Source organism: Python bivittatus, unplaced genomic scaffold, assembly GCF_059951505.1.
Source record: "Python bivittatus isolate LINGU-HERP-01145 unplaced genomic scaffold, Pbiv_v1 ctg000000_np1212, whole genome shotgun sequence".
Lineage (NCBI taxonomy): Eukaryota > Metazoa > Chordata > Lepidosauria > Squamata > Pythonidae > Python > Python bivittatus.
This window is the reverse complement of record NW_028277028.1, coordinates 1,377,998-1,388,311: the sequence shown is the minus strand read 5'-3', so window position 1 is coordinate 1,388,311 and position 10,314 is coordinate 1,377,998. Positions and strand designations below refer to the sequence as shown.

At 37.4% G+C, this 10,314-nt stretch overlaps 1 protein-coding gene across 10 annotated transcripts in view; it reads left to right on the top strand.

Annotated features, from left to right (window-relative positions):
• The first annotated feature begins 1,363 nt into the window (after positions 1-1,363).
• The window catches only part of FHOD3 (formin homology 2 domain containing 3), a 330,045-nt gene continuing 321,094 nt past the window's right edge, over positions 1,364-10,314 (top strand). For 5 of the 10 annotated variants that reach the window (XM_088133023.1, XM_088132960.1, XM_088132846.1 and 2 more), the window contains exon 1: positions 1,367-2,079. In XM_088133023.1, the coding sequence (XP_087989149.1) occupies positions 1,909-2,079 (171 nt within the window). In that variant the 5' untranslated portion in view covers positions 1,367-1,908. Of the gene's footprint in view, positions 2,080-10,314 lie in introns of all 10 variants that reach the window. The other 5 variants (XM_088133068.1, XM_088132739.1, XM_088132890.1 and 2 more) reach the window with 2 other exon arrangements.

Sequence of the window (10,314 nt, the reverse complement as noted above, 5' to 3'; positions counted from 1 at the left end):
TTGTCTAGGCAGTTGCTAGGAGTCAAGACTGACTTGAAGGCACCAAAAAAATGCTCCCAGCCCAGAGAGAGAGAGAGAGAGAGAGAGAGAGAGAGAGAGAGAGAGAGAGAGAGAGAGAAATGAATGAGGATGAAGGAGTAGACAGAGACAGCAGAGATGTCATAGCCAAATAATGCCCAGAAAAAGCAACGTAGAGCAAAGGTGCAAAGCAGGGTTTGCTTCCATAAGATGCCAGCAAGATGAAGCATGGCTCGGTTTACCAGATGTGTCCTCCTTTTTATCCTCAGGTCTGGCAGGTCTACCCTTAAAATCAAATATTGTCTGGCTCTTTGAGTGTCTTGGGTTTTGTGGGGGACTGTTTTCACAACTGTAGTCATTCAAACTTTCATGTATTTACAATTTACCTTGTAAATTGTTGCTTTTCTTTCCCTCATCCATCAAAAGACTCAACATCTTAGATTTGTTATTTATTTCCTGATTCCAGCAATCAGCTTGAATCCAGTCCCTCAAACCTATGATCACTGTTGTCTGTAAATCACAAGATTTCTCATACATTTCTATGGTGAAATTTGAAAAGGATGACATTGATTCTGTATTATCTCTAGCATGTGTTCTTGAAAATAAAGATTTGTTGGAAAAATATCGCGATTGAAGAACCAGTCTTTCTGATGCTGGAAAAAATAATTTCATATATATGTCAGCCTGAGTATTTTTTTTCTTTGCAGTTTTTCACTGTAATTTTTGTCATGTACGCCAAGAAAGTTAAACAGTATGTCCTCCTTTCCCCCACCTTTGTTCTCTTTTCCAATTGTCCGTGTCCTCCTTTGCCTCTGCAGGTATCTGGTAACCCTAAGCTCGGCCTCTTCTTGCCTGTTTGCCTCTGGCTGCTTTTCCTTAAATCCATCCATCCAAATCCTATTATACCTATTCCATAAGTAAACAACCTTATGCAAAGTGCAGAAAAAGAGTAAGAAATAGTAAGCCCAGGCCATTAAAGGCCTAAGTTAGGAGAAAGGAAATATAGCTCTAATGTATCCCAACACTATTCATTGCATGTTTCTATCCTTGCAAACCGGCCTTGCTTCTCCGTTATCATACACTACTTCATACAATGCACCCATGAATTACATTGCTAAAACCAATCTATGAGAGGGTTCTTTAAAATAAAACCCTGTCTTTTCAAAATAAAGGTCCAACCGCCACATGAAGTTAGGCCCTCGCTGGCAAAGAGGCAGGCGTGGAAAGTTAGCGTTTTTGCTAGATCCATTCATTTGCGCCCACTGGGAGGCGCAGCCGGCAATTGCTTCCCGCACGCAACTGCGAAGAGGGGAGGGGAGTAACTTTCCCAGCAGCAGCCGCTTCCCTCATTTGCCTTTGCTTCCCACTTTGGTAGGGTGAGCGGCCGGCTGAGAATGGGGGAGGCAGCGCCCCCGCCCCCGCCCCCACCACCATCGGTTGCCGCGGGGAACTTGTTCTCGCTCCGGTAGCCACCTCTCCTTTCTGCAGTGACTTTGCCTGGAAGGTGCGCCAGCTCTAATCTCGCTGTCCTCGATGAGTGCCTAAAGCTTTCGTGGGCTCATCCCGATTCTACCAGCCCGAGTTCAGCTCGGGAGATGACTGCTTTCTGCAAGACTCCTGGATTGCGTGCATATTGTTCTTTCGTTCTTTCTTTCTGTCTCTCTCCTCCCGCGCGACTGACGCCACATCTCCTTCGCAGCGGGAAAAGAGACGCGCGAAGCTTTCTGCCGACCGCCCGATCATTTGGATCTAACTTTGTGTGTGTGAGGAGCGGGTCGTTTTCGTTTGCTTGGTGGTGAAGAAAGAAGTCGGAGCTCCCCTCGACCTTGCATTTTGGTGCCGCTGTTTCTACGGCTGTATGTCTGTGTTGTTTTTTTGAATGGCTGCACCATGGCTACCGCAACGCTGGTTTGCAGGGTGCAGTTTCTGGACGACACCGATCCTTTCAATAGTACCAATTTTCCCGAGCCCACTCGGCCGCCCCTCTACTCTTTCAGGGAGGACATCCCCCTGGCCACCCAACTGGCCGGGGTCCACCGCCTGCTCAAAGCCCCGCAAAAGGTATGGAAGTTCCCGGGCCACATTTAACTGGCCGGAACGGCCGATTTGGATGGGGAAGGGGCCAGAAACTTCGGAGGGGGGTGTGCTCCGTTTGCGTAGCTCGTTTAGTTCTTGGGTTCATATGGTACCATTGGTGTTTTTCGCCAGAACGTAAAAAATTAAGCCCGTAAGCAACTTAAGGACATTTTTGTGCTGGAGAACATGGTGGACTTGCTTCTTAAAAAGTACGCGTGGTGTGACTGAAGAGTACTTTTTCTTTCATGGTATTGAATGTCTGAGTTATCTAGTGAAATGGATCGGCAGTAGTTTGATGACAGTACATGCTTCACAACATACATGATGAAGGTAGGGAATTCATTGCTTCAAGAACAGTGATGGCCACAACCCTAGGAGCTATAAAAAGAGATTCAGGAGTTGGAGTCAGGCTAGGTTAATTATGCTTTACTCCCATTAAAATAATTAAAATAAAAACCAGTAGGAATTAGATTACCTAGGACTGGCTTGCCCCATTGATTTCATCGGGGCTAAACGTGACTAAGGGGATCAAATGACCTCTGGAGCTTAAGTCTGTCAACAGCTATTTTGACTGCTATATAAAATCTTCAGATGCAGAGGCAGTACCCCTGTGAATGTTGGCTTATGGGGCAGTTGGGATAATTGTAGGCAGGGACTGGATTACTGTTCTTTCTGAGATCTTTGCAGAGGTATCTAGTTGATCATGTTGAAAAAGAAGAGCTGCTTTCAGATTTCTATCAATAACTGAATCTATCACACTCCAGCTGTTATCTACTTTGATTAATTGTTGTGTGACTTGAGAAGTAGATCTTGCTTTCTTGTATTACGTTTTTGAAATAACCAAACATCCTGAAGTCAAATGGATAGGAGCAATCAAAACAATTGAAGTTATAATTCCCAGACACAAAATATAAGATACATTGGAGGTTGCATTTAATTTTCCAGAATATTCCTAAGTGGGACATATAGGGAAAACCATCAGTAAGTTATGAGTTACTGAGGTTGCAACAAATCTGGAAGATGTTAGGTTGGGGAATAGTATCAATATGATTGATACATAAGAGGATGGGTGCAAATTGGCTGTATTTGTACAGTCTGGGCTTGGCCTTTGGAATTTATTATTTGCTTTTATAGTCCCCAAAATATGAAGGAAATAAGGTTTTATAATGTTCTTCCTTTACTTCTAGGTATTTAAATATTTATATCTAAAAATGTAAAAATATGATTCTATTGTGTTCTATTACAGTAGTTGTTATATGTTGCAGGGTACATGTATTTATTTAATGATAATGAGCCTAAAAGTATCACTCTATTCATGCTGTTTTATCTCTTGGTGTTCTTTTATCTTCTATGCAGTCTCATAAGCATTTTTGTTTCTAAAGCAGGGTTCATAGTTTAATGCGGTCATGGTTTGATTCTAAGATATTGTTCACTACACACAATAATTACCTATTTCCTGTATCAGATGATGGAATATATGTGAAAAATAGTAGCTGGAGATTGTTGTGTCACCAGTAATGTGAAAGAAGAAAAGGATATATGCTTTGCTACAATGATATACAAAACACCAATGACTTGAGTAACCTACATATTTTTTGGTGTTCTAGTTGGAACACTGCTGAGAAGTCAGGAGTGGGACAGTTTCATTTGGTACATATTTACCAAGTTGCCAGATATCACCATATTTACCAGAATTAAGCCCTGCTACATTAAGTGGAACTTATTCTCAGGCAGCTGTACTTGGTGATACAGATAATGTTTTCTTTCTTTTTTGTTTGTGGAAGAAAGGAAGATGTAACTTTAAAATTTCTCTTCCTATTTAGAGTAGACTGTGGGATAATTGTAAAAATAGTTCTTAACTTGAATTTATTTGGGATGGAAAGATTGTACTTCAGGTTTCAGTACAGATTTTTGCTAAGAACCTAGTATAAAAATAGTGCAACAGTATGCTGATACCAAATAGGGTGCAGATAGAAACAGAACAGTGATCAGTTAGTAATGGCAACTGCAATTTGAGGTACTTTTGGTGGTGCCTGAAGATGTTGTTAATGGGTATTTATAACCTTTCCAAAAATGCTTCTTCTCATAGCAAACCATCACCCTACACATTGACCCAGTATCTAAGAAATCTACTCTCAACTTTTTTTTTCTTGAACAGACAGAATATTCCTTAAAAAAATTTTTTTTTAACTTAAATGTTTCTAAATCTAGAGGCTTAGAAACCTGGGCTGCTGGCTCTTTTCTAGTACATTTTGAGTTCTTTCTTAATAAATTACCCCTGCATGGAATGAGTTCCTCTGAATCTTATCAAATAGCTGTTTCTAGCAACTGTGCATTTGGCATCCATGTAAATGAATGCATGTAAGTGTTTCTATTAATCATTAATTTGCCCTGTTTTCTTAGGTCTCTTGGAGATTGCTTTTTACTTCCACAACAGCTGAACAGGACAAACAATTCTACTTAGCTAGGGTTTCTGAAATGGCTGAAGCCTTAAAAACATATATAAGTCATCCTTATACATGAATTTGCACTAGCAACCTGTTCAGAAAGTGAAGTAGGAAGACATATAGATTTCAGGACTTATGGAGAAGTTGGGGAAGAGGGAAATATGTACAAGCAAATAAAAGTATATTTAAGCTGTTGCATATGGTTGTCTTAAGAGCTGACACTTGTGCTGAAGCTTTGGTAAAAATAGAAGTTGAATCTCCTGTCCTTGGAATAGTTGATACCCTTGTAAAGGCTACAACGCATCACATAAAAAGAAGCCATCTATAACCTTAGTAGAAGCTGCCCCCCCCAACTCAAGTCTCACTCCACCCCTTCCCATTTTGTTATCTCTGTGACACTTCTAAACCTTTTTCCAGCTGCTAACTAAGAGTACTCAGGGATACCTTTCTGGTACAGTAGTATCTTACCTTATGGGAAGGCTGCCACCTTCTGTTTTTGCTAGGCGGTCCTTCCGCTGTTTGTAAAACAAAATCCCTTTATATTTTCCTATCTGTTTGGGACAATGATAGCAACTATTGAAAGATTGGGCCTAGAGGTTGCATGTAACAAATACTGTTTTCTAGGGATATGCAAAATATTCAGTGTATAACTCATTTTATGCATGAAAAAGCTGTTTTGTGGGGTGGGGAGAAGTTCATGCCTCAGCCAAAACATGGGTATTTCAGATATTTTGGCCCACATATTGAAACTGGGCTGGTTATTTTGGATACAGACCAAAATACGGTTATTATGGGCTGATTTTCCGGTATTGTATATATGTCTGCTGAAAACTTCTGCACATACAGTATATGATCCATTCTATTGGTGATTCAAGTTCTGGAATATATCAGACAGTGTCATTATTTGGGCCTTGCCATTGACCTACATGGATTAAGAATGCTACATAAAGTACCCTGTTTTCTCTCATGAAGCTACGCTTTGAATGCATGTGTAGTTTGTGTTGGATAAAATTGATTTTTAGGAAAGTGTATCACAAATATGTATATTTGCATTAATTTATAGTATTTAGAATCAAATACTATAAATTTGATTCTACCCTTTGCATTATAGTCTACAAATATGTAACTGTTATATAGGAATGGAAAAAAAAATAAGGTAACTGACATGCTAATTCTTAGTGTTTTGAGGTCAGCAAAAATAAAGATGATCAAATAACAGATTCAAACTGCTTTGTGAGGTGTTGGAGAGTAGAAATCCTTCTGATGTGGAAGTATCCTTGAATTTTTACCAGAGTAAAATCATTGAGTAAGTCAGGGGACATTAGAAATAGTGTTTTACCTTCATCATACGCTCTGCTAATTCTGTATTTTTTTTAGAAAACAATAATCTTGATTATCTTCTGATTCTCTTTAGTAAACAATATGAGTTCACAGCTAGGCTATTCAATCTCTGGTTAGATGATCTGTCTTTGATAAAGAGATGGGAGGTTGACTGAAAGGTTCTCTGTGATACCAGATGTGCCATTAGATACATTGAAACAGTGAAAACGTGAACTATTTCAACAATTTTTACAAATTTAAGGTAGGCTTTTTTACTTGTTTGCTTGTTAGTCAAATGTATAGGCCACTTTGATCATAATTTGTAACTCTAAGAAGCTTTCCAGATTTATAAGGTATCAACTAATATCTTCACTACTGTATTTCTGGAAAACATAAGGTCAAGGAAAGAGAATAATTTTTTTTTTTGAAAGCTCATTGATCTAAATACATCTAATTCTCTCCAGCAGCCAGTTACACTAAACCAATATAAGGGAATTTAGGTGAGAACAGTACCAATTATTTTTTCCTTTTGACAGTTTTGGAAGGAAAGGAAATGGTAACAATGAACTATAGGGTTCTCATTCCATCTTTGGAATGACATATTGTTGAAGCTTTCTATGTTTAAGAAGCTTTTGTGTATTATCATCAACAGTGTGAGTTCTACTAACCTAATATCTCCTTAAGAACTATTTCCACATAGGGTTTGTCAACTAAAACTTTACATATAAATATGGCACTGCCAGTGATAATATTTTAAGAATCCATCAGGTGGAGATGGAAATCAGTCATTTACACCAGAAGAGACAAGGCTTTATGTAACAAGTGATACAAGAAAAGAGAATGATATAATGGAGCCGTGCCTAGTGGAGCAAGCTAGTGAAGCAAGGATGACAAGCTATGAGGTACCTGAAGATGAAGAAATTCAGACATGAAAATCTTCTAATTACCCTTTTTGGCTTCTCAAATAAGCAAAAAGTCAGGATATATCACTGAGTAGGATAGAACTCTGTTATGATATTAATAATAGCGAGGTACTGTTCCTGAAACATCCATGTAAGGAACTTTGCTGAATTTGAAAATCCTTTAACGCATAATATTGAACATTTACTGAGTATGATTTATAATCTGTTACTGAAATATGATTCAGAACTTGAACAGGTCAAGATTATATGTTTAAATGGGTGCAAAATTTTAATACAGTTATAGAGATAGAACAGTAAAAAATTCAAAAGAAAAAGAATATTACGTTCACCTCAAACATCATATTTAGAGAGTACTGGTATCAGATGTTTTATTGCTGTTATGTTACTTCAGTCATGATTACTGAAATGAGTAGCTTGTTTTCCCTGAAATGCGGGAAATGCAATGAACAGATTGGATCTTTCTTCCATATGTATTGACAGTGTTACTAAGTTCAACTGGAAATTAATTCATCATAGAATGGAACAAATTTTGAAAGCCGTAATTCCATTTCAACCCGAGATATTTCTATTAAACTTCATCAAACCACACATTTCTTCAAAATATACTGAACTGGCATTGTATATAATAACAACTACAAAAATGTTGTGTGTTTTTTAATGGAAATGGTCACTGAACCCCTCTATGGAAGAATGATTAAACAAATTGTGGGAATACTGTATGCTTCGATGTCTAGAATAATTTCATATCTAAAACATAAATCCGATGACCAGTTCAGTTGTATTTGGAAACCAGTTTTGGACTGTGTGGAATTGTGCCACATCCCAAATTTGGGTTCTAGAGTTTATATTTCAATATGATATATAGCCTACATATTACTTACAGTATTCTTTTAATTAATTAATATAATTTATAGGAGTGCCCATCTCACAGCAGTGACTCTGGATAGCATACAAAAATTAAATAAATTGTTTATTTATCTGTAACTTTTTCTTCCACGCTTATCAACTTTGTGTCAAATATTTTAGTTCAGTAGGGACATGATTTAACTAGAAGCTGGGTAAGAAATGTCTTATAGTGCTCTAAAATGTTAATGCTATATTAAAATATATTAGCCATATGCTACTTTAGATCTAGTGGTTATTTGAGATTCGTAAGTTATCCACTCATATGTTCATACTTATACTGTTTTCCCTTTTTTCTTTCCTTATTGGATTTCCTATGTTCTTTTAAATATGTATGTGTATCAGCATTATTTATCTTCTTTTTACTTGAGCTTTTTAACATGTAATTAGAATGTCTGCTTATATAGAATTGATTGTTATTAAGTGAATTAAGCCAACTGGGTGACTTTGGGGCAGTCTCTCTCAGCCCAATTCACTTCACAGGGTTGTTGCTTGTGGGGAAAATACGTGGAGGAAGGAGTATTACGTATGTTTGCTGCCTTGAGTTATTTATAAAAATAAAAAAGGTGGGATTTAAAAAAAATGAGATGATGCCATTGTAGCCAAATTAATTATTTTATCAGAATATGTCATATTGAATTGTATGTTAACTATGATACCAATTTATCTAAAAGTGACCCAACAAATAATGGAAGAACTTGAGCCATGTCTTCTAACAGCTAATGAACTCTCTCCAATATCCTACTGACTGGTTTGATTACCTAAGATGATGATGGAGCAGCAGCTTCCTCAGTGAGCTTCTCACAACTGGTTTGATATGGATTTCAAAATAACTAGTGCCAATTTAAGAAGAGATACCAGGAAAGTTCAAAAGTTGAACATTCATCATCAACATTTAAGGCATTAATAAATCAGAAACAAATGAACATAAATTAAGGAAGAAGATGCTGTGGTTGCATGTTCTTAATAATTCCTTTACTTCTTATTATCCCTATGTGATCACCTTTTTTGAAAAGTTGCTGCTGCTCTTTTATTTTGAAATAGGGCCCTTAACCAAGCTCTAGATGTAAAAGGAATTAATAGGATGCATTTACTCTTATATGTTTGGTTCACCACTGCCTGGCCATGCCCTTTGTCCCATGTAAAATCTGTACCTTTCTATTATAGAATTTAAAATCTGCTGTTAAAGTATTACCTGCTTTTTCATTTTTTTCCTTTTGTTTTAAGCTGCATCTTAGATTGAGGTTCTTAAGATTGCAGGTGAGCTATAAATAAATAAATACAATAGTCTGTGAAAATACTACTCTAACATTTCATGAGTTCATGAGGTACCCTGAGGTATGTGTGTGTGTAGAAAGACAGAGCTGTGCAGTACTTCTGGATACTCCACAATTTTAAATGCTTCAGCACTGTTTTAGAAGTAAGCCCGTTTCTGCTTGTTCTTGTGGAAAGTCAGACTGGGCATGACACTGAAGAATAACCATTGACTTGACTTGTTCTTGTGGGTGGAATGGTGTGTGATTTGCTGTCTCTGATCACTGGGTTTTCTGGGGCATTAGGAGAGCTGGCTTGGCAAATATGGCCCTTTTGAGAAGGAAGTACTCATTTGTGTCATGATTGGGGCTTTCTGGCAATACTGCTAATTAGCAATGGCAGCGGAAGCAGCATCAGGAAATATCACACAGGGAGAGGCTGGCCCAAGGGGAAAAAAAGGGGTATTTGTATTTCACCACTCCTTCCTTTTTAGGACAATAAACATTTGGCTGAAGCTGGCATTAGCTTGGTGCCCATCTTGGGAAGGGATGTTCAAGGGCCACAATTCCCATTAAAGAAATGAGGGGGATGGAGGCAATATTGCTCCTTTGCAACTTCCTTCTTTTTGAATAGTGTCTCCTCTAATCAAAGAGTCTCATTGACCTACCTGTACAGTTAGTTGATCTCATTTAAAAAGGCCATAAGCAAGTAAATTGTTTTTAGAGTGCTTGATATGTTAATTATTGCCATTAGGATTGTGCACTAGTAGGTGTTGTTTTTTAACTAGTTATTTCATGTTTTTTATCAATTACTTGGTAGTGTTATATTGTTTTTTGTATATAAAACAACAGAAATTGTATTAGAAATTCAGCAATACAAAAAGCTGTAACTAAGAAAGTATTAGAGAGTCTGTCAGACATTCTCCATGCTGTCAACATTCCCCATATATGCAAATGAAGTTGAAACATTGTATGTAACAATTGCAGAAGCAGCAGAAGAGCCCCTGAATTTGTGGCATGATTTATTGCTTCAAAGTGAGTCTTCAGTTTGCAGATTTGCTTCAGTGGGGTGATTCGTTCAGAATCCAAATTTTGCGTACCCCTCACTGACATCTTTGTGTAGTTTGTTGATGTTGAGCTTTTAAATGTGAAGCTTTTAAACACATGAAAATTCATCATTTTTAAATTCACCCTTAAGTTCAACATCAACTAGAAATTAAAATTGCACAGATGGCACATTAAAAGATTTAAGTACTGTATACTGATACATATTAATTACCAAATTACTACCTGCCAAAGAAGGTAGTAGAACAAGAACTTCTCAAAATGCAGAGGTTGGAGTTCTTTTGTTGTTTTTTTAAAAACTGTTTTAAA